The 24,560-nt window shown below is 51.4% G+C and overlaps 1 protein-coding gene across 2 annotated transcripts in view; it reads left to right on the top strand.

Moving 5' to 3' along the window:
- Positions 1-22,611, top strand: part of MED26 (mediator complex subunit 26) — a 40,905-nt gene extending 18,294 nt beyond the window's left edge. For both annotated transcript variants that reach the window (XM_055541880.1, XM_055541879.1), the window contains 2 exons: positions 19,131-19,205; positions 19,884-22,611. In XM_055541880.1, the coding sequence (XP_055397855.1) occupies positions 19,131-19,205; positions 19,884-21,536 (1,728 nt within the window). In that variant the 3' untranslated portion in view covers positions 21,537-22,611. The remainder of the gene's footprint in view (positions 1-19,130; positions 19,206-19,883) is intronic.
- Positions 22,612-24,560: the final 1,949 nt, after the last annotated feature.

Below are 24,560 nucleotides of genomic sequence, written 5' to 3' on the forward strand. Positions count from 1 at the left end.
TATAGATCATTACAGAATATGAGTATAGTTTCCTATGCTATACAGTAGGTTCTTGTTGCTTACCTGTTTTATGTCATAGTATATATGAATCCCAGACTCCTAATTTATCCCTCCCCTTTTCCCCTTTGGCAACTGTAAGTTTGTTTTCTATGTCTGTGAATTGTTTTTATTCTGTAAATAAATTGATTGGCATCACTTTTTAGATTCCACATATAAATGATATGATATTTGTCTCTTTCAGCCTTTTTAACACTGAATCACTTTGCTGAATACCTGAAACTAACACAACATTATAGATCAACTAGACATCAATTAAAAACAAAAAAAGCTATCCAAATGAAGATATCCCGTAGAAGTGAAAGGGAGTGCTAAAGTAAATTACGTTACACATTTTTTTAACCATAAATTAAGAAGCAATAAAGATTCCACTTAAAAGCTAGTCTTAATGAAATTCTAAAACTTTGTTTAAAAAATGTTAAATCCAGGACATCTGCTATAAAACAGATAGGAACTCAAGTGATCTAGGATAGCAGTCACCCCAGACCCCAGGAATACAACAGCAGAAGTAACGCAGAGGTGACATCCATCCTTGCTGCTCAGAGGAACATCTCAAGTGATATCTATTTTCACCAGAGTGTTTGTCAGAGGAGCTCTGAACTCATTCCTACCTCCTCCCTTAGACACTGTCTCTGTTATGCATGTTGGTGCCTTTGTTTTTCAGGAACTAGAAACAAAGCTTACAAGCACCAACTTGAGCCACACTGCCTGGACTTGATCTGGCTCCGTGACTGTGTGGCCTTGGGCGAGTTACCTAACATCTTGGAGTTTCACTGTGCTTATGCGGAAGATGAGAGGTAGTAGTAATACCTATCTCCCGGGGTGGTTTTGAGGATTCACTGAGTTAATACATGTCGTGTCCACCCGACACACAGGCCTGCTTGTGCAGTTTTATCGCTCTTAGCGTCTGCGGTCTACCTGACACTGAGCATAAGTAGAGGTGATTTGTGAGCTGGGTAGAGCTCAAGGATTTGTGACATCTCCTAGTACAGTATTTTTAAAACTGTAATTAGCCACAAAAATACAAATGGAGGTTTCCTACAAAAATCCAGATATGTGACTTTTCTAGAAAATTTAGAATGCTACCAGGCAGGAGATAACTGCCTGCCCACAGCAGCCTTCAGCTGGCAGTCCCAACCACTTCCTTATCGTAGCATTTCTTTAAACATTTATTTATTTTCTTTTTGGTCTTCATTGTAGCAACAGGCTTCTCACTGCAGTGGCTTCTCTTGTTGCGGAGCACGGGCTCTAGACACGCAGGCTTCAGTAGTTGTGGCACATGGGCTTAGTTGTTCTAAGGCATGTGGAATCTTCCTGGACCGGGGATTGAACCCGTGTCCCCTGCGTTGGCAGATGGAGTCTCATCCACTGTACCAGAAGTGATTGATCATTGCATGTTTTAACAGTGGCTGTGTATAACAGCTGGCTCCCAAGGTTCCTGAGTGCTGGCTGGCGAGAGCTGAATGCAGCACACTTTGGGGTCATGACCCTACCCCTGTCCTGCTTGGATCTGGGCTGCGGGCTGCAGGCTTCTTGTCCAAGATGGCGTCAGTGCCTTTGCAGCTGACTCCTGGGATGGTTCTCTTGGTTGGAGTGTCTTGGAGGCCAACTATTCTGAAGATGGTTTTGGGCCAGCATTCTGCTCCAGACCCTTTGCTTCCCCGGGTTCTCTCAGGGACTCCAGGCTGAGGTGACCACCTCTCTTGGCCCAGGGCTTGGGAGGAGGCCTTCCTCTAGTGTGTCGTGTTGGTGATTTTCTTCATAGCTTTGCATACAGTCACTTTGTCCTGTTTCCTTGTCAGTCTCCTTTCTTCTCTGCCATGACTGTGAGTCCCTCCAGCTCCCCCTGCTCCCTGAGTTCCTCCTCAGCACAAACACATTTTGATTTTCCTGGTAAATGTTTAGCCACTGAATGAATTCTGGTGTCTTCTCTCTGTGAGCTGCAGCTGTTTCAGTATGCAGTCTGAATGGTTTTGGCTCCCACGTCCACGGTTTTCCTGATTTTGGAGACAGCCATTCCCTCTCTGTGTGCAGGGCACCTTTCTCCTTGGAAGTGGCAGCTCTGTCTTCTGGCTGTGTTCTCCTGGCAGATCTTAGTTACTCTTGATAATCTCACCACTGAGCTGTAAAAATTGCTCTAGGTTTCAGCAAGATTAATGCCATATTTGCTTCTATCCCAGCTGATCTCCCCAGGTAGAGTGACGGTCCCATTGATCCTCACCTGTCTTCTCAGCAGCCTCGGAGTTGGTGGGGGGGCGGGGGGAGGGGGCAGAGCAGCCTTAGTGCCGGCCCTGGAGGATTGTGTGCACTGGGTGCTCTCTCCCTTCCTGCTGGTGGAGTCATGGAATAGGTGACGAAGGCAGGAAAAGATAACAGCCCTGACATCTGAGTCCAGTCTGCCAGATAGCTGGGCCTGCCTCTTCAGGACCCCGTGCAGGGTACAGCAGATTTGGCTCTGCTTTCTTCCTCCTCTTTGTAGTGGGGTCATTGCATTGCCCAGGGTGAGAGTGAAAACCATTTGAGGCAGTACCAGTCGCCATAAAAGTATTTGGACCCCTAGGGCAGAGTTGAACACCTGAATTTATTTCTGAGGTAAAAATGAGATAAGGAAGTTGTGAAGATGATCATTACAACATTGGTTGCAGTAGGAGAGCCCAGAAGGAGATGGGATGCCCAGCAGTGGAGAAAGTCAAGGAAATTATGATGCATAAATGGGATGTTTAGCTGTTAAGATCATTATGAAGAGTATGCAGCAACAGGAAGAAGTGTTCAATGAAAAAAAGAAAAACCAGTATCTGTGATGCAGTTTCAACTACATAATTGTTGCAAACTCTGGATAAGAGCAGGAAAGTCACCCAGAGAAACATTGCCGTGGGTCAGGCTGGTTGCGGCTTGAGGGGCTAAGGCAGAACTTAGCCTCTGAGGTCAGACCTGAGCCATATTGTTGTTATCTGCCTCCTGGGGCTGTTGGGGTTCAAGAGTGATGAAGGTAGTGGCCTAGAAGATGTTCTCAGAGGAAAGGAAGACCAGAGTGGGTGGAGGAAAACTCCAGAACTGAGGGTGAGGAGCTTGGGCACCATCAAGCCTCAGGTCCTCATCACTGAGCCTGGTCAGTCTGTGTAAAAAGTTATGGGGCTGGATTTAGGCGTGCTCAGACAAAGCAACCGTCACAAGTTGGCTAGGCGGTGAGCTCAGGTCCACCATATCAGGGTTGAAATCAGGATCCAAAGAAGACATGCCTTAGATTATACAGTGGAGAAAAGACAGCCTCTTCAGTGAGTGGTGCTAGGAAAACTGGACAGCTCCATGTAAAAGAATGAAACTACAACACCTCCTCACACCATACACAAAAATAAACTCAAGATGGATTAAAGAGCTAAATGAAAGGCCAGAAACTATAAAGCTCTTAGAGGTAAACATAGGCAATACACTACTTGACATAAATCACAGCAAAATCCTCTATGACCCACCTCCTAGAATAATGGAAGTAAACACAAAAATAAACAAGTGGGACCTAATTAAACTTAAAAGCTTTTGCATAGCAAAGGAAACTATAAACAAGGTGAAAAGACAGCCCTGAGAATGGGGGGAAATAATGGCAAATGAAACAACTGACAGTTAATTTCCAAAATGCAGAAGTAGCTCATACAACTCAATACCAGAAAAACAAACAACCCAGTCAAAAAGTGGGCAGAAAACCTAAACGAACATTTCTCCAAGGAAGACGTACAGATGGCTAATAGACACATGAAAAGATGCTCAGTATCACTCATTATTAGAGAAATGCAAATCAAAACTACAGTGAGGTATCGCTTCGTACTAGTCAGAATGCCCATTGTCGAACAAATGCTGGAGAGGGTGTAGAGAAAAGAATACATTCTTGCATTGTTGATGGGAATGTAAATTGATACAGCCAGTATTGAGATTTCTTTAAAAACTAGGAGTAAAACTACCATGCTGCTGCTGCTAAGTCGCTTCAGTCATGTCCGACTCTGTGCGACCCCATAGACAGCAGCCCACCAGGCTCCCCCGTCCCTGGGATTCTCCAGGCAAGAATACTGGAGTGGGTTGCCATTTCCTTCTCCAAAACTACCATATGACCCAACAATCCCACTAACTGGGCATATATCCTGAGGAAACCATGTTTGAAAATGACACGTGTACTCCAGTATTTATCCCAGCACTATTTACAATAACTAGGACATGGAAGCAACCCAAGATGTCTATCAACATCTTGAATGGCTAAAGAAGTTGTGGCATGTACATTACTCAGCCATAAAAAGGAACACATTTGGGTCAATTCTAATGAGGTGGATGAACCTGGAGCCTATTATACAGAGTGGAGTAAGAAAGAAAGAAAGAAAAGTAATACTGTCTATTAATGCATAGGTAAGGAATCTAGAAAGATGCTACTGATGAACCTATTTGCAGGGCAGCAGTGGAGACTCAGACATAAAGAACAGACTGTGGACACGTGGCGGGAAGGAGAGGGTGGGGCAAATCGGGAGAGTAGCATTGAAACATACATTACAGTATGTAAAATAGACAGCCAGTGGGAATTTGCTGCATGACGCAGGGAGCTCAAACCCAGTGCTCTGTGACCACCTAGAGGGATGAGATGGAGAGGGAGGTGGGGGCAAGGTCAACAGGGAGGGGACAGATGTATACCTATGGCTGATTCATGTTGATGGATGGCGGAAACCAGCACGGTATTGTATAGCAGTTATCCTTCAATTAAAAGTAAATACATTTTTAAAAAAGAACACATGTCTAATGGGGCTAGTGTGAGTGGGTTTATTTGGAGGTGAGAGAAAGGGAGGCTTGCCTGCACCAAGGGTCCTAGCCCACTTCTGAGGGTGGGGAGCTGTGGAGTCAGCCGGTGGTACTTAGAAAGCCTCAGTACCTGTCAGATGCAGAAGTGCCTCTAAGTGCATCCAGAGGCGATGCCTGGGCCCCAGATGCAGCTGTGACGCCGCCTGAGGGTGGGACTACTCAGGCAGTGGAGAAGTGCGGTGAGAGAAGGAAAGGGTCTGAGATTGTGCCTTGAAGAGCTCCGAGAGGAGGATGTAGAGGTCTTGAATGCAGAGGGATGTCAGGATCTGCCCAGGGTCCAAGAGATGAGGCAAGGCAGGGCTGAAAGGTCCTTGACTTTGGTGAAAACTTACCTGGGCAGAGCAGTTTGGGTGCATTGACAGCCTGCATGCTCAATCATATCTGACTCTCTGCAACCCCATGGACTATAGCCCACCAGGCTCCTCTGTCCATGGGATTCTCCAGGCAAGAATACTGGAGTGGGTTGCCATGTCCTCCTCCGGGGGATCTTCCCAACCCGGGGATTGAACCTGCATCTCTTCAGTCACCTGCATTAGCAGGCAGGTTCTTTACCACTAACGCCACCTGGGAGGCCCAGTTAGACCTCTCTCTTAATTTCCGTTTCAGTGTTAATGTAAGTTTTAGTGAAAACTTGTGCTGTTTCTTCACCTAGTTGCCTTGTCAGTTCTGTTTGGTATCCACCTGTAATGGTGGCTACAGAAAAGGGAAGAAATAAACTTTTTTAAAAAGTTTTAAAAAATTGGTTTAAAGTAGTGAGAAAATAATAATAGAAAAATGATATACTGAGGGCAATACAGTAAAAAGCGAAGTCTTCTGTGTTCCCAGTTCTCCTCAGTGTTCTTTGCCTGGTACATTTAAAGCAAGGAAAAGCTTGTTGTGGTGCTTCTTCTGGAGCTGGGTCCCACCTTGCCTCAAATGTTTGATGACTGGGATGTCATGTCTCGCTGCAGGGCTGTCCTCTGACATTCAGCCATGGGGCAGGCGCTCATCCTTGGGATCAATTTTGCCACCCTTCCCCTGTGGGATGCAGGTGGTTTGGGGTGAGGCAGACGGTGCTGATGGGGTCCACACCAGCCCAGTGGGGATGACTGTTGAGTGGTCAGGCTTTCCCAAGGGTCCCCATCAGGGAAGGTTGGGAGGAAGCAGTTGATTTGGCTTTTGGTAGTAGATGGCTTTGGGAGCCGTCGAGGTCCTCCCCTGTGCCCTAATCTTCTGCCAGCAGCCTTCCGCTCAGCTGCATGTCAGGCAGGGCTGCCACCCCACAGATCGTGCCGTCCGTGCATTAGCACACTGGACTGTGGTGTTCGACGTCCCCATTGCTTTAATGTTGCCTTCGCAAAAACCTCACCTGGCTTTCCTTCCCCCTGCTTATGTAATCCTTTGGAATCATTTCATGGTGGCCAAGGTAATTTGGAAAAAATCTTTGTCATTGTGGTAACTTCTAGGACCACTGTGTTTAAAATAGAAGACTCTCCCCAAAGCCATTGGGTCCTACTGACCAAACGTGGCGACCCTGGTCATAGCCTTCTGCTGCTCTTGTCCCAGCCTTCCCTCTGCTGGCCACCCAGGCATGGTGCTTTTCCCCTTGTCTTCCATGGGGCTGTGTGTGAGCAGCACTGAGAGTCACCTCCCTGTTCCCTATGACCCTTGTGGGGCGGCTGGGGCAGGTGACAGCTGGCAACAGGAAAGGCCTGTTTGCTTTCCAGATGCTAACTTGGTGATTGCAGATCCCAGCTTGCTACAGAGGGAGACCCCTGAGAGGTTTATAACATTGGCTTAACACAGTGCCAGCAATTGAGGACAGTAAGGTGGGACTTCATTTATCTATCTGTCCTTCATTCACTCACGCTTGAGAGCAGTAAGGGTCTAGCTCAGCTGTCTAGGGGAGGGGGAGGGCAGGATTTCAGACATTTTCATGCCCAGGAGCTTAATACATTGGAGAAGACTGAAGAGTGAGGGGGAGAAAGAAGCTGTCAGATGCTCAGAGGCTGTTTTCTTGTCAGGAGGATGGAAATAGGTTATCACTCACACCACCTGTTGGAGAGGAGAACAGACTGCTGTTTACCTAAGACGTTCTGTAGATGTTTGTGGCCCTGGCCTTTCCCATGTGAGGACAGGAGTTTGGCTCCCTCTCCAGGGTCTCCAGTTGAAGGATGACAAAACCCCACAGGCAGGCTGAGGAGAGCACGTGTCCTGAAGCTCAGTCCCCGGGAGCTAGTGAGCCTGTCATTTCACAACCTGTAAGACACCGGCACCAGCTCCAGCCACGGCGCGTTTGCTACGCCTTTTCCCGGCCCACAGGCAGGCTGTGCAGTCCGCTGGTGCACAGGTGTTGCAGGGCAAGCAGAATGGGGGGGGTGGGGCGCGGCTCAAATGGATTGAGACGACGCCTCGACAGACTGGAGCACAGTCTGTTATGAGGAGTGCATCACACACATGTGCCTTTGTCACACAGTCCTTATGATACCCGTGGGAGGCCTGGGCATGACAGCCTTCTTCATTTTCCTGAAGGGAGAAGGGACTTCATGCTGCTCCCTCCACCCCAGGGGGAGCTAACCTCCAACAAAGAAGCCTTCCTTCTCTTGCCTCCCGCCCCCTCCTTTTTTCCAGGACCTGTTGCATCTGTCATCTGCCTCCATAGTCATTTCACAAATTTATTGAGGTATAATTGACATATAATAAACTCGGCACACTTAAAAGTACCCAATCGGATATATTTTGATCTGTGAATACACTTGAAAAATCATCGTCACAATCATGGTATTAAACATATTTCCAAAAGTTTTTTTCTTGTCCCATTGTAATCTTGCCTTCAGCCCACCCCCATCCCTAGGCAACTGCTAATCTATCGTCAGTGTAGATTAATCTGCCTTTTCTAGAATTTTGTAAAATCGTGTACTCTTTTTTTTTTTTTATCTAGGCTCTTCTTTCCTTCTTATTTTGAGATTCATGCATGTTGTGTATATCAATAGTTTGTTCTTTTTTGTTGCTAAGTAATGTTTCATTTTATGAGTATCCTACAATTTATCATAGATGTGTTGATGGACTTTTGGGTTGCTTAATAATCTGTCAGAATGTCTTCCGAGGTGATTATACCATTTTATACTGCCACCCCACCCACCAGCAGTGTATGAGAGTATCAGTTGTCCCACACTTTGGTGATCACTGGGTATGGTCAGTCTTTTTAGCTTTAGCTATTTTAATAGGTGTATAGTGATATCTCATGATGGTTTTAATTTGAATTTGTCAGGAAGATCTGCTGGAGGAGAGGTAGGCTGTTCTTGGGCTTCTCTTGTGGCTCAGCTGGCAAAGAATCCACCTGCAATGCGGGAGACCTGGGTTGGGAAGATCCCCTGTAGAAGGGAAGGCTACCCACTGCTGTATTCTGGCCTGAATTCGATGATGGACTGTATAGTCCATGGAGTCGCAGAGGCGGACACAACTGAGCGACTTTCACTATGACTAATAAGGTTGAGTATCTCTTGAAGTATTTGTGTTTGCCATGCATATCTCTTTGGTGAAAGATTTGAATATCTGTTCACATCATTTGCCCATTTCCTCCCTCCCTTGGGTTCTTTGTGTAATTATTGAAAGAGGTGTTTATATATTCTAGAGACAAGTCCTTTCTTAGATACATGATTTGTGTGTCTTTTCTCCCAGTCTGTGGCTTGCCTTTTCATTTTCATAGCAGTGTCATCTTTTGAAGAGCAAATTGTTTTCAATTTTGACGAAATTCAGTTTGTTTTCTCTGTAGTTTGTGCTTTTTGTGTATTATTACTAAAATCTTTGCCTTTTAAACCCAAGGTCACTAAGATTTTCCTGTTTTCTTCTGTAGAAAAGACGACATTCTGTAGTTTCACTCTTAGGTTTATGATCTATTTTGTGTTAATTTTTGTGTGTTTTGTGAGATAGAGGTCAAGGTTTGATATTTTCTTTCAGTGTTGTTTTTTGCCTATGGCTACCCAGTTATTCCAGCATTGTTTGTTGAAAGATTATTCATTCACTACTGAATTGCCTTTACCATCTTTGTTAAGAGTCGGCTAGCTGCCCATGTGTGGGTTTGTTAAAGGACTATTCTGTTCCATTGATCTGTTCAGTTTGTCTTTGCACCAATACCACACTTGTAATATGGGCTTCCGATTTTCTTTTTTTCCAAGTTTGTTACCTTTCTAGGAACTTTATGTTTCCATATAAATTTTAGAATCAAGTTGTCAATCTCTCCCAAAGACCCTGCTGGAATTCCATTTGGAATTGCATTGAATCTATAGATCAGTTTGGGGGAGAGCTGACATCTTAACAATATCAACTCTTCCAAGCTATTATCTTGGTATATCTTTCCATTGGGTTTCACTGGTGGCTCAGTGGTAAATAATTTGCCTGCTGATGCTGGAGACGCGTGTTGGATCCCTGGGTCAGGAAGATCCCCAGGAGTAGGAAATGGCAGCCCACCCCAGTATTCTTGCTTTGGAAATCCCATGGACAGAAGAGCCTGGCAGGCTGCAGTCCATGGAGGTCACAAGAGTCAGGCACGACTTAGCGACTAGACAGCAGCCATCTTTCCATTAACAGATGCCCCTCTTAATATCTCTCAGCCCTGTTTTGTAGTTTTCAGTGTTGAGGTCTTTTGTCAAATTTATCTGTAAGTTCTTCATACTTTTAATTGCTGTTGTAAATAGAATTGGTTTTAAATTTTTCAATTTCTGAATGTTTGTTGCTTGCGTATAGGAATATCATAGAATTTTATATTGAACTTATATCTTGCAGCCTTGTTAAACTCACTTTTTTTGTAGAATTTGTGGTAAGATTTTCTATATAGACTGTTCTGTTATTTATGAATAAAGACAGCTTTACTTCTCGTTTTCCAATCTAGATGGATTTTTCTCCCTCCCTCCCTCCCTCCCTCTTTTTCTTTCTTCCTTTTCTTTCCCTTGCCTTATTGAACTACGTGGAATCTCCTGACAAAAATGAGTGGAAGTGGTGAGCACACATCCTTGGTTTTGTGCCTGTTCCTGGGGGAAAGCATTCGACTCTTCGCCACCAGGTGTGATGTTTGCTGTGGGTGTTGCTGGCCCAAAGAAGTTCTCTTCTGTTCCTGACTTGCTGAGAGTTTTCATCAGGAATGGATGTTCAATTTTGTCAATTACTTTTTTCTACATCTGTTGAAATTATCATAGGCTTTTCCTTTTTGGAAAAGGATTACATTGATTTTTGAATGTTAATCTGCCTTCCCCACTTGAATTTTTAGTCTTTGTTTTCTGTCTTCATTCCTGGTGTAGGCATGTGGAATTTCCCTGATCTGATTTGTTGCACTGTCCTCCCTTGAGCCAGTTCTCTGTTCCTGGCATCAATACAACTTGCTGGTGGCCCATTGCGTGGAGGCAGACATTGGCTAACTGTACAGGATTAGAAGGCTAGGTTAGTATTGAAACTGTGGCCAGGTGTATAACGGGCACCCTGGCTTCCTCATTGGGGAAGTGGCATAACACCTCCTCTGGAGGTCTGTGTTCTTAGGAGAGAACCTAAGTGGTAGGAGCTAGAGGCCCACCCAACCGGGGTGCCAGCTGGTGATGCCCAGGTAGTGGTCACTGCCTGCCTGCCTCTCTTCAGTAACTTAAGAGCTTGCTCCTTCCTGGGAACACTGGCCTGCTCAGTGCTCCTGCTGTAGAGCCTTCAGAATGCCCTTGCTTTCCCCAGACTGGCCTCTGCCCAGGGTGGGAGTGGTGTGGATGCCTTTCTCTGTGAGCTGTGAAACATAGTACATGCTGGGTATCTCAGAGGCAGCCCGGGCTCCTGGTCCACGTTCTCAGACCTTGTTCTATGGGACCCTCAGAGGGTCTTTGCCCCCCATACGGGGGGCAAGGGGCTGGCTTGACAGTACCTCTCCTGCCTCTTCAACTCCAGTAGCTCTGGCATCTGTTTCTAGGATGGGATGGCTTCTCAGACCAGTTTTTCCTAAAAGTATAGCATATACCCAGAAAAATGCGTAAGTTCTAAGTTTACATCTCAGTGCGTGTTTGTGAAGTGAACATACCCCAGTAACTCCCACCCAGGTCATGGAATAGAGCTTCTCCCCAGAAGCCATTCTTCTTCCCTCTCCTAGCCTCTTCCCACCCCCAATTCCCCTGACTTCTGTCACCATGGACAAATTTTGCCAGCTTTTGAGCTTCCAGTCTTTCATTCGACTTGTTTTGAGGTTTTATCTTCGATGTTATGTATGGCAGTACTGTCTGCATTTGACATTGAACAGCTGGATCATGACTTCATCATCTGTTTAGTGTTGGTGGCCATGTGGATGGTTTTCAGATGGGACTGTTCTGAATACGGCCGCCCTGACCATTCTCGGCACGTGTGCGCTCAGGTTTCTGTTGGTCCCTACCCCAGAGTAGGATTTGCTGGGTCCTGGGGTGTGAATGTTCATCCTTACATGGTGTTTGATAACCATGCACAGACTTCCCTTCCTGCTCCACGTGATGATGTCCTTGGTTTTCTCCACAGCGGCTGTTGCAGGAATGCCTCCCCTGTTGCAGGAATGCCCACTGAGAAAGTCCCCACACCCACTGCTGGTCTTCTGGTTCCACACAAAGCTCAGGGCAGCAGGTCGGAGAAAGAGGTGGCCTTGAACCTGACCCCTCTCAAGTGTAGTCCCATGACGGCTCCGTGGTGATCCCCTTTCTTGAGTGCTTACTGTGAGCCAGTCAGGCTAGGTCCTGGGTGTTCGTGTGTGTCTCCTGTCCCCCTCCCAGGAGCCTGTAGGACACTTCTGTCATCCTCCCACTTCGTGGCTGAAGGAATGACTGAGTGGGCTAGGTGGGTGGGCTCGGAGCGCTCTGCTCACCTCCCGTGTGCAGTGTTTGCTCGTGCTTTCTGCCCTGGAGTGTGTGGTGCAGCCCATTAGGCCGTGTCCTGCCTGGTGGCTGTTGTATCACGTAGGACAGGCTCACCCAACCCTCAGTTACCTTTAGGGCCTGGTGAGTTTGCAGATCTCAGATCCTGTTCTGTGGAAGGAGACGAGGGCTCCTCTGTACCTAACCTGTGACTTGCCAAGTGATGTATCCGCTGTGGCACTGGCAGTTCCTGTTACTCTGCTCTCAGAACAGACATGCTGACCCCGTGTGGAGTACCCAGGAAGGTGAGGGCCAGCAGACCCTGCGTGTCTGTCGCATGTCCGTGACTCACCCTCAGTGCTTACCCCAGGCAGCCTGGTCGTCAGCGCTGCAGCCTCAGGTTCTGGGGCTAGTTTGGGCTTGAGGCCCTTTGAGAAGGGGTACGGCCTTGGCTTTCTCCTCCATAGTCCTTCGGATGTCATAAAGGAGCCTGCTGGCTGTTGCCACCTTGGTGTTCGTGGTGGCTCAGTTCAGCCTCAGTTGCGGTGCCTCACCTGTTGCTTCTGTCCTTGCCTTCGGCCATTTCTACCCATGCCTCAACACTGGGCCGTAACCAGCCCTTCCTGTTATCTCCCTGGCCTGTGTTTGGTGCCTTGTTGAGGGAAATTTTAGGCTCTCCCCTGTTCTCAGGACTCCCATAGCAGCCCAGGTGAGCAGACTGGCAGACTCTTGGCACGCCACATTGGGCACTGTGCTGTCTTGAAAGGATCTTAGAAACCACAGAATGGCCTGGTGGGCAGTGGACAGGGCCAGCTTGGCCTGACCCCCGTGGGCACAGTCTCCCCAGAGGGTAGTCAGCGTGCCTCAGTGTCTACAGATGATCTATGAATTTCCCAACATTCCGCGCAGGCTTCCTGACTCCTGGAAGGAGAGCCGGGCTCAGGTTGGTGGCTGGTCTTGCTTCAAGTCTTGGTTGGGCCGGCACTGGAAGCCAGGTCCGGCCCTGCTGCTTCTCTGCCCGGCCCGAGTGCCAGGAGGGTTCACCGCAGCGCGGGAGTGCCCTGCCGTCCCCTCGCGGCTTCACTCAGCCTTCTCTCGGAGGCTGGCCCCATCGCTTCCTGAAGAGCTGGCTGGTTCTCATTTGGGGTTGCCGGTATTCTGGGTGTATGTGGGCCGAGCACTGTGTGCCCCTCCCACGGGCATCGGACATTTCGTCTTACACAGCTGGTATTCTTACTGGCTGTTTCCACGAGAGCACGGCTGGGAGGGAGGAACCCACCTGGTGTGCTGTATGTTGTCACAGGCACTGACAACCGGACCCTTCTGCAAGCATGGATGCAGATAGAAAACACTCTGCTTGGCTTTCTGACTTTGCAACTGCAAACTGTAGGAATGAACCAACTCCCAAATATGACACATTGAGAGCTCTTACACTCTCTGAAAGGGCCAAGTTACAACAGGAATTGTGCGTTGACCTGATTCAGAGGTCAGGAGAGCTGAAGCTTGTGGTTTTGTTGGGAAGCGCTGCTGGGACAGATGAGAGAAGGGCTTGAGGGCCAGCACTGTGGAGAGAAGTGCTGGTCTCCCCCACTTCCCCCGCTTTGTCTGCAAGCCTCTCTCACCTCCGCAAGCCTCTCTCACCTCCGCAAGCCTCTCACAGAGGTCCCCTGGTTGGCCGCCGTTCATGGTAGCGGCCCTGGGCTCCCTCTTCCTGGGCTGCTCATGAGGTGCAGGCAGTGTTCTCTGCCGGCTGCCTGGGCCAAGTCGCAGCTGCAGTTGGCTGCTCTGGCCACGGGTGCTCTGCGGGCTGTGAGTGTACAGCAGGCAGGGCCACGCAGGCAGCGGCCACCCTCCAGCTGTGGACGCTCCCGGGGAGCAGATGGGCCCCACTGATGAGGAAGTGCTTTTGTGCTTTTGCAAGTGGTGAGCTTGGCGACTGCGGCTGAGACACAGCCCCTGCCCCAGTGTCGCTCTTCCTCTCAGCAGCCGTGAATGAGAGTGACTTAGCTCCTGTGGGTGTGAAGTTCCCATGGTGGGGTCCTGGCAGAAGGAGGCGCCTTTGAAAGCCAGGCAGGGCGCTGACAGGGCATCTGCCTGAGGAAAGTTCCCCTGGTGCCTGCCTGGCTGTGGGACAGAGCAAGGCAGAGCGGAGCCAGGAGGCTACACCTTGCAGAGCTGAGGGGTAGACTCAAGGCACATCAACTTGTTTTCCTCACTTGGGGAGGTGGGGTGGGACACACGCTGGTCACCACCAGGCTCACCTCTTGCACTGACTTGTGGTAGAGGCAGTTTGAGTCACAGAACGGCACCCATTTTGGGAACGTGTAAAGTTCATCAGAAGCGGGAAGACTTACTGTGGCTGAAGAGTGAGGCTGGGACCAAATCACAGACACACACTCGCCTGGCAAAGCCCCTTTCACCAGCGTGCACACCCTCAGCAGACACGACTGACACCTGCCATGGGGCTGGCAGGGCATGGTGACTCAGCCAAGGATGACCTTAGAATGCTCAGCACATCGAAAAGCTCGAGGTTTGCTTGCTTCTGGGTGCCATCTGTGTCGTGTTTTGGTTTGGAAGGACAGCTTGCTTGCTGATGAACAGTTCCAAAGCCTTTTGAGCTAATTGGTTTTTGTAAATTCTAGTCTAGACTATTCTGCTTTAAAAAAAAAAAAAGTGTTTCTTCCACATGGCTGGTTTTAAAGTGAACTAGCTTTTACCACTGACCTGGTGGGCTTTAAGCCCCTGAAGGAGTTGGTGTGGGCTGTGCTGCATAGGTGCAGGGCCACAGTGTGCTCACGGGCTGGCTAGACAGGCGGGGTGAGTCCCACCTTGGTGTGTGTCATTTCAGGCCCTGGCAGGGAGACTGCAGTGCCTTTGTCATTTACCAAGTGGTCTGCAGCTCAGGGCAAGCACTGGGGATGGGCTGAAGGCCCTGCTGTTGGAGACCTCTCAGCTCTAGAGCACCCTAGGTGGGAGACAGAGGCAGCCCAGAGACCATCATCCATTGGTGCTCTGGGCACGAAGCCAACCCTGTGTGGCTACCAGGAACTCTGTAACCTGTCCATTTTCCCACTGTGGCAGGTCGATGAGAGTATGTGGGTGGGAGGCTGTCACCAGCCTGGTGGTGTCTGGGAGCCCCCCCAGTAAAGCACCAGCTGGGCTGTGTATGGTGGGCAGGCCCCGTGCCAGGCTAGTGTAAAGCCACTGTCCTCCATCTTCAGCTGCATGGTGAGCACTAGGCTTCTGTTGCCTTTCTGGACCCTCAGATTTCTTATCTGTAAAGTGGAGTTTCGAGAAAGAGAAGCTAGAGACTTCGGTGCCTGCAGGAACCCAACAAGGAGTGGTCCTGTGAGAGGCTGAAATGACTTACTAGCTTACTCTAGTGCCTTTGGGTCTCACCAGTTCTTGAACTTGGGGAGTACAGGGTTTCCCCTTTGCCACCAGGGCTGCACACGTCTAGCTGCACTGCCAAGAGATTGGGGATTTCGAGTGGAGTGGGAACCGTTGATGCGTGGAGAAAACGGAGCAGTGAGCGGATAGACGCCAAAGAAGTCTCAGTTCCTTGTTTCACATCAGGGCTGGAAATCCCCCACAGGGCGGTAATTATTCAGGGCCTGAGGTTTACCTACCTCTGCCCTGAATTACTGCTAGCAGGAGGCTGAGCAGTGGTAGATCTGCCCCCTTGGGCTGGCCCCACCTCCGCACATGGATCCAGATGCAGAGCAGTGACCCAGCCGCAGAACAGCTCTCATACATGTGCCGAAGAGGTAGTGACATCCTGCACTAGATGGTCTGAACTCTGACCCAGCTGCTTGTGAGGGCCGCCGCCCTCCCCTGGTCCTGTCACTTGTGGGCAGCCAATGCCCCTTCCTTCTCCTCATTCACTGTGAGTCGCACAGCAAATGTTGTGGGTTAGACTGGCTGCAGTCATGACCTAGCACTCGATGCAGGGCTCTCCAGAGGGAGGCCTGGCTGCTTCCCCCGTGCTCTTGGTCCTCTCCCGATGGGAGGTCCGCATAAGAACCCTGGGGTCTGGCGGTGGTAAGGAGGGTCCCCTCCTCGCTTGCCAGCATGTGCCCCGGGGCGTCCCTCAGGTGTAAATGGGGACGTGTTTGGGAAGGGTTCTTTCTCTCCCTGCCTGAGCCCGGCTGGGAGGAGCCCAGTTTAGGGGGCTGCTTCCCCTCCTTTCTGCCTGGGATGGATATTGGTTCACTTTCCTGTCTGACCGTGGATACCCAGTTGTCCCTCGTGAATCACGAGTCTAGACTCTGCAAGCCCTTGGCGCGGTAGAGGAACAGTCAGCTCTACCCGTGGCCACCAAGTGACTGTGCTCACCTGCGCCTTGCCCGGGGCTGCCCGCCGACTCCCACGGACTCTGGCCCTGCCTCTGCTCCTCCGAGTGCTCCGCTGCTGCCGGCCCACCTTGCCTGCCCTGGGGACACTTAGGCATCCCCATGCACAGGGGCAGACCTCATCACCTGGAAGGATATTTACTTGCAATAAAGAGGCCAATCAAATAATGAAAATATGTGGGCTGGGACAGTGAACAACTTACAGGAAAAGTCGACATTAGTAGAAAGGGGAGGTGACACTTGGCTTCACTCATTATTAAGGAAATAAAGATGAATCTGTAGCTGTTGAAGGAGTCCTAATGAGAAGATGAGGCTGCAAGTGTTCAGACGTCCCTCGCATGTGAATTCTGTTCCTTTTGGGAAAGCTGTTTGGCAAGTGGTTTTGAGAGGTGGTTGTTTATTAGTTTTGTTTTGGTTTCATTCCATGGCAAAGAATTCCAGGGGAGATATCCAAAGGCCATGCATGTGCCAGGCTCTTCCTGAGAGCAGGAGGCTGTGAATGACCCTTGGGCTCTCTGGCCTGTAGAGCTGCCCCAAAGCCCCCCTTGGGGTCAGCGTCTGGGAGTGGCTCAGAGGCTTCCTCCCTGCGCAACAGTGGCATACTGTCTCTGCTGTGATGGTGGGTGAATGTATTTTTGGACAGACAGGTGCCAGGCAGGACCTAAAAACAGGGTGGTCTGTTAGGGTAGCAGGAGCAGTTTGGCTCCCACCGTGGCTAAGGTTAATGGAAGGCCGTTGTGTAGTCAGCCTGCTTTCCCCAGGTCTGCTCTTCCTGCTGGCATCCTGGCTCACGCCAAGGTCTTTGCTCCGGACTTCTCTCCCCTCTCCAGGGCTTTGATACCATCTCACCTTCTCTGGATGTGTTGAGGCTTCTGCTGTCCACCTCGGAGGCCCAGCTTAGATACTGCTCTCACCACAGGCACCCCTGGCCTGCCTTTTACCTGACGCCTACCTACCTCCCTGCCCCAGCAGTCCTGTACTGGGTTTTTTTCACAGGCCTGGAGCCTGGCTAGAAGCCTCCCCTTGGCTATATCTGAGCCTTGGCGTCTCTGCTGTGCATTGGGCCCTCTTGTTGAGGGTGGAGGCAAGGGCTGCAGGCTGCTGGGCTATTACTGTCTGCTGGATCTGAGGCTGGAGGCCCAACCTCGCACTGCATAGAGCCCAGGACGCCTGCCTGTTAGCTGTGGTGAGGGCAGAACTTGGCCTGCTCCCTGGTCCTTAGGGCTTGATTGCCTCCAGATGCCCAGATAATGCTCCCTACACAGGCTCAGTGCCCTTGCTAGCATGGCTGGAGCAGGGGAACCAGAGGGATGAGCCCTCGGGCGGCCCTGAACTTGAGGAAGGCAGCAGACAGTGCTCTCCGCAGCGCTGAGAGCCTGAGCACCTCCTCAAAGCCGAAAGCCTCTTTGGATACCGCCTGAGTGTAGGGGCTGCTCGGCTGTGACGGTGGGGTGACAGGCCTTTCCCCAGCCCCACCCTGTGCAGCTTCCAGGAGGGTCTCTGGCTGTGCGAGGGTCTACAGTGCCAGCTTGCTCCAACCCCCAGGGTTGCTCAGGTGTTCTGGCTCCCCCCTCCTATCTGGCAGCAGGACAGCGTCTGCCCAAGGACAAGGACACTCTGTGCCACTGGGCTCGCTCTGTGGGCACTGCTGGTTCAGGAGTGTGTAGGGACCCAGGGCTCTAAATATACCAGGGTGAGGCCACTGGGGTGGAGAGAGGCCATGTGGCAAGCCCAGGACCCTGTCAGGGCCAGAATCCCAGGGCTGGGGACAGGGAGCGGGTGGCCTTGTTCCTGTGGGACCAGCCTCCTCACTGCCTGGTTTGTCAGGATATTTTCTTAGACATCATTGCTTTGGGGCTCCAAAAAAATCTTTGTCTACCCCAGGGTTGCAGAGATAGTCTCCTGTTTATTCTAGAAGCCTTAGAGTTTTTGCTTTCACATTTAGATCTGGGGTTCATTTTAATTTTTGAGTATGCTGCGATGCTTAGTGTAATTGGAGTCAACGCAGTGTGTATCTCCTGTGACTTTTCATCCACCGTGGTTTGAAGTTCATCTTGATGTACTGAAGCTGCAGTGTGCTCATTTCTAGAGCTCTTGAATTTCTTAGTCTGTTCAGCTTTGGGACTACAGTGGTGTTGTTACAACATACGACCACATGACCCACTCCTTTACATCACATTCATAAAATGTGATGGTAATAATAGTTAACGCCTCCCACTTGAGGTTGTGATAATTCAGTGGAGGTGCTGTATGGAAACAGACCTTGGTAGAACAGGGCCTGGCTCATAGCACGTGTCATCCGAGGTATAGAATTGCTTGGTCACGAGACACACAAGTGTTTGATTTGACCAGACACAGCCCAGTGCTCCCCAGAGTTGGCCGCACCCCAGAACTACCTGGTGGTGTCAGATGCCATTTCCAGCAGTCTGGTGTGTATTCATTGCAGCCGCTTGTGGGTTCGGTCTGCGTCGCCTGATGGCCAGGAGAGTTGAGCACTGCTGCACGATCTCTTGTCATGCCCAGTCCCCATTCGTGTCTCCCCGCCCGTGTTCTCTGTGGGCTCAAACACAGACCCGGGGGGCCCTGTGGCATTGGTCTCCTCCCACTTTGTGACTTCTGCTCTCCTTGTGATGTCTTTAGATGAACTCTATAAAGATCTGGTTAATGCAACTAAGTTGATTAGATTATTCTGCACAGCTGTTTTAAACGTGGCGCATTTTATTCAATAAGTCCTTCAACCTCCTGTCAGATGGCAGACTTAAGTGCATTTCCCACATCAAGAGTGAATCTTGTTTCATAAATGTGAATTTCAGTTGTGCGGCAGCCACTTGGGCAGATGGGTGTGTCCGTGGACAGACTCAGTCACCTGTTCACCGTGCACCGGAGGAGGCAGATGGGAGGGTGCGCACTAGGGGCCGTGTTGGCCCCTGGGAGCAGGTATGAGGCTGCAGGAGGCGGGTCTCGGGTGATGCTGGCTCCACTGGCTCTTGGGAAAGGGAGAATTCTAGAGCAGGCCGGCACAGGGAGAAGTGCCTAGGGTCTGACAGTGGCTCTTGTTTTACAGATCCGGAACATGGTGGCGGTGCAGGAAGTCATCTCCAGCCTGGAGAAATACCCCATTACCAAAGAGGCACTGGAGGTGAGCGTTCCAGGTCTGAGCACTAGGGCGGGCAGTGAGGGCGGGGCCTGGGCTGCCCCAACCCTGGGCTTTCCTGACTTCTTAGAGCCTCAGAGACTTTGCTCACTGGCCCAGCAAGGCCTTAAAGGGAAAAGTGAGGGGGGCAATGCCCTCCTGGCCTGCACTGTGCCAGTCCACAGCACACAGGCACTGCAGGAAATACGAGGCTTTAGTTCAGAGCTGAGGCCCCTTTCTCTGCAGGAGGCCCTGCACACTCTGCAGTGCGCAGCAGGGCTTCCAGTGAGTGATGTTGGCTCGAGGTCCCGTGTGCTGCTGCCTTTGCCACAGTGTACTCTCACCTAGAAATCTCCCCTGGCAAAGTGTCCTCGCGGTGGCCGTGAATGGTCCGCGGCCTTCAGGAGTTGGGAGCCTGTGAGATGATGCTTCTGAGAATGCCCTGTCTGTCCCATGGACTGTAAGATCTGAGGACTTGGGTTTGAGAATTTAAATGTCACAAGGGACCCAAAATCTTCGTAGGTTTTGTGTCTGGGAGACCAGTGGTTTAGGGGGCCTGTGGGGTCATTACAAAGATACGGAGCCCTTCCCCCAGCTCCATGGGAAGCTCCATTTCTGCCCCAGCTCTCTTTTCATGGGGTGTCCCTGTCCTAAAAGCGTGTCATTGTGTCTCTCTGGCTGTAGGAAACCCGCCTTGGGAAGCTCATCAACGACGTCCGCAAGAAGACCAAGAACGAGGAGCTCGCCAAGCGGGCCAAGAAGCTGCTGCGGAGCTGGCAGAAGCTCATCGAGCCCGTGCACCAGAATGAGGCTGCGCTGCGGGGGCTGGCGGGTGCCCCCGGCTCGGCCAACGGCGGTGCCCATAACTGCCGGCCAGAGGCAGGGGCGGCCGGCCCGCCCAAGAGCGTCCACGACCTGAAGTACCGCAATGACATGCCAAGGCTGTGCGGGCAGCGGCTGGACAGGTTGGGCAGCCGCAAGCGCAGGGGAGACCAGCGTGACCTTGGTCACCCTGGGCCACCTCCCAAGGTCTCCAAGGCGAGCCACGACTCCCTGGTACCCAACTCATCCCCGCTCCCCACCAATGGGATCAGCGGGAGCCCCGAGAGCTTCCCCAGCCCCCTGGACAGCAGTGGGCACATGGGCCCTGAGGGCAACCGCTTGGAGCATGGCGAGAACGACAAGCACAGTGGCAAGATCCCCGTCAATGCCGTGAGGCCGCACACCAGCTCCCCGGGCCTGGGCAAGCCCCCCGGGCCCTGTTTGCAGACGAAGGCTGTGGTGCTGCAGCAGTTGGACAGGGTGGACGAGACTCCAGGGCCCCCCCACCCCAAGGGGCCACCTCGCTGCTCTCTTGGTTCCCGGAACTCACGGCACGAGGGCTCCTTTGCCCGGCAGCGCAGCCCGTACACGTACAAGGGCTCCCTGCCCAGCCCTTCACCTCGGCCCCAGTCGCTGGATGCCACGCAGGTGCCATCACCGCTTCCGTTGGCCCAGCCGTCCACGCCCCCTGTGCGGCGACTTGAGCTGCTGCCCAGCGCAGAGAGCCCCGTGCGCTGGCTGGAGCAGCCAGAGAGCCACCAGCGGCTTGCAGGGTTGGGCTGCAAGGCGGGGCTGCCGCCGACCGAGCCCCTCCTGCCCCGGGCAGGCTTCTCCCCAGACTCCTCCAAGGCGGACAGCGATGCTGCCTCCTCCGGTGGGTCAGACAGCAAAAAGAAGAAGAGGTACCGGCCTCGTGACTACACGGTTAACTTGGACGGGCAGGTGGCTGAGGCTGGTGTCAAGCCTGTCCGGTTAAAAGAGCGGAAGCTCACCTTTGACCCCATGACGAGACAGATCAAACCTCTGACCCAGAAAGAGCCAGTGCGGGCCGACAGCCCCGTGCACACAGAGCAGCCCAGGACAGAGCTGGACAAGCCCGAGGCCAAGGCCAGCCTCCAGAGCCCTTTTGAACAGACGAACTGGAAGGAACTGTCGCGCAACGAGATCATCCAGTCCTACCTGAGCCGGCAGAGCAGCCTGCTCTCGTCGTCGGGCGCACAGACCCCGGGCGCTCACCACTTCATGTCCGAGTACCTGAAGCAGGAGGAAAGCACTCGGCGCGGGGCCCGGAAGCCGCACGTGCTGGTGCCTCATGGCCCGCCCACGGACTTCCCCGGGCTGAGCCGCGAGGTCACCCGGGACGATCTGGACAAAATCCAGGCCCACCAGTGGCCAGGGGTGAACGGGTGTCAGGACACACAGGGTAACTGGTATGACTGGACGCAGTGCATATCGCTCGACCCGCACGGCGACGACGGGCGGTTGAACATTCTGCCTTATGTCTGCTTGGACTGACCGGCCCTTCGGGCTCTAAGTGCATTCCCACCTTGCAGTCAGCCAGGGAGGACGGGCGCCAGGGCCCGCCGCCTCCAGTGGTTGGGAATCCAGGGGGTCCGGCCCGGGGCGGGAGGGAGGGGGCGAGAGTCTCTAGGTCTCTCTGCACTCGTCCCTCTAAATTCTCCTTTTGTGAAATGCTGCTACCAGTTTACTAACAAAATTGCAAAGGAAGGACCGCGTGAAAGGAAGGCCAGCAAAGTGAGTTCAGAACTCTATAGCAAACCAGCTATAAAAAGTGTTAGTCTCCCACCCCAGAAGAGGTGCGGACGCTTCCCAGCCCTGGTGAGCTGGGACCTCAGTTGCAGGCAGGCACAGAAAACCTGTGGGAGAGGTTACCTTTAACACAGCGACAGAAGCACGCATCTCATCTTTGCATTTTCTGTTTTTAACATGGCCCTAAGCGTCTGAGGCAGTGGACAGTACTGCAGCCTCGGTTTGCACCCCACTGGCCAGCTTTCCCATCACGGTGCCTCAGCTGTAGCGAGCTGCTGGCATCAGGCAGGCCGGCTGGCCACCCAGTTCAACCCATGCTCCCTGGGCGTCCACACATTTGTATCTGGTTTCAGTTACAGCCCAGTTTTTAAAGAAATGCTGCAGAAATTTGTTTTCTAAAGTTTATTTTGCCCCCTCTTCCATCTGACCACCAGACGAGTAACTTGCCTTTTGTTCTTCCCTCTTCAGTTTCCCCTTCCCACACATATCTAGAAAAGTTCACCTTTCTAGAGTTCCCTTCCCCTCAAAACACAAAAGTAACCGCGGGTGCTACTGGTGTGTAAGCTGTACTGTTGGGCGAGAAGAGACCTGTCTGTATGCTGGAAACACTCATAACCATTCCTTTAGATTCGTTTGCCTTATGGTTATTTGTCATAAACGCGATTTGCAAAAACAAGGAGCCTTAGTGAATGTACAGTACCTAGACTTCTGTGTTCTCAGGACGCAGAAGGGAGCAACTTTGCTATTTGGTCCAGTAAGTGGACACCTTGTGATATAAATGTGGAAATAAAAAAAAAAAAAAAAACATTTGCACAAACCAGTCTGAGAATTGTTTTTTAATTTGGTCCTTTATAGCCACATTCATCCTTTCTGGATTCTGGATTAGCCAAGACAACCTGGACCCCATATCCAAGGTTCAGGCCCTATAGCTAGCCAGGCTGTGGGGAGGTGGGCAGGGCAGTCACCAAGTCCAGCCTATTAGCCTTCTGCATGGAGACTCACCTCTACCTTGCCTTTCATTCATTCAGGGTCACAATGCCTCTCCCACCTCCAGAGTCACCTGCTAACTCTGGGTGACAAAGTCGGAGAGGCCACATCTGTCTCCATTACAGACCTCACTTCCCCTAGAAACAGCTTTGCCCTCCCAAGCAGGCTCCACAACCCAGGTCTCAAGTGACCTTGTCTTACCCCTGAAATATTTGCAGTTCTTCATTAACTATAAAGTGATGATCTTTTAATTCTTCTCCCTCATCTCTGAAACCATAAGCTTTGGCTTTCTATTTTTTTCAGTCTGGAATAATAAGTCATCTTGACCATATTTACTTGATGTCAGATGAAGAATCAACTCCCCCTTTAGAGGAGCAACCGCACCAGGCAAATCAGGAGGTCCAGAAACATGCAATCAACCCAGAGCCACAGTTTCAGAGCCTTGGGGAATTCTGACATAGCCCTGGTGCAGGGCATACCCTCTCCTAGAAGAGGGTGAAGTAGCTTTGAGGGCAGTCTAAACTCTGCCCCTGCCATCTGCCACCTGTATGGAGCTGGGCTAATCACTTTTCTCCTATACACCTGTCCCCATTTGGGAGATATAAATGATACCCCAAAGCTGTGAGGATTAAATTATATGATCCAAATTTAGCCGGGGGGGGGGGGGGGGCGCCAAAAGCTTGTCATCAGGACCATTTGTGCTGGGGAATAACTAGTTTCCTCAGTCCACTGTGCCTGTTTTCTCACATGTATTGTGGCCAGCTGACATGTGGGTATCCTGAGGATGACATCCTCCCGACAAAGGATCAGAGGCACAGCTGGAAGCTATTAAGGTGCAGGATGGCGCCCCATGAGCATCTCCTTTGCTCAGACCTGGGCTCTGAGGGAGGTCAGTGCTCCTTAACCCCCTGCAGGCCCCACCTCCCCTGTGTCCGAGTATCTAGTAAGCCCTAGGGTACAGATACTGCCTGACTGAGAACACAAGGTTAAGCTGTGACTTCCCATCAACATTTTGCGGATCAAGTTGGGTTGCCACTTTTTAATTTGCCAAGTAAAGATACAGTAGAAGGAAATTTTTACACTCCCTATCGCCCCCAAAGTTGGAAGTACATGATTTTTGAAACAAAGTCCTGCAGTGTAAGATCATCTTGCTGAAAACACCGCTTTGTTTTCCGTTGCGGCTTTGGGCTGCTCTATCCCAACCGGTCCTTGAGCATCAGCAGTAGGGGTCAGCACCACGCCCCTCCCCCCCTGCAGATCCCTAGAGACAGGTGCCCGAGGGGGTTGCCATTACTGCGACTCCCAAACTTGCCAGAGGACCCATGCCACGTCGCTTCCCTTCCCTGGGCTTCGCTCCATCAGTCGGTGAAATGAAGACAGTAATACCGCACAGCGCATTCCCAGAACGTGCTCCAGGGCGCTCTGGGCTGGTCCCTCTGTTGGAGTGCGGCCACGGGAGTTCGCTCCCGGTTTGCAGAAAGAATTTAGCCCATGGAGAGGTTTTCACCATTCGGTTTCTCTTCCCGAAAGGTCTGGTCTTTTACCTTTGTCTTCCGACCATCAGGAATCTGGCTGGAGGGCGCCAATGAAGGGCGGATATCGAGGATTGACCCGCGAACTCGATCGCCCGCTCACAGACACCGACATAGCGGTCCTTCCCGCCCCTCCTGTCTGTGCTCCGGGACCCAGTTAGGTTCCCTCAGGCCAGCCCACTTGGAGAAGGAAATGGCAACCCACGCCAGTGTTCTTGCCTGGAGAATCCCAGGGACGGGGGAGCCTGGT

The sequence above is a fragment of the Bubalus kerabau genome, chromosome 1 (genome assembly GCF_029407905.1).
Source record: "Bubalus kerabau isolate K-KA32 ecotype Philippines breed swamp buffalo chromosome 1, PCC_UOA_SB_1v2, whole genome shotgun sequence".
Lineage (NCBI taxonomy): Eukaryota > Metazoa > Chordata > Mammalia > Artiodactyla > Bovidae > Bubalus > Bubalus kerabau.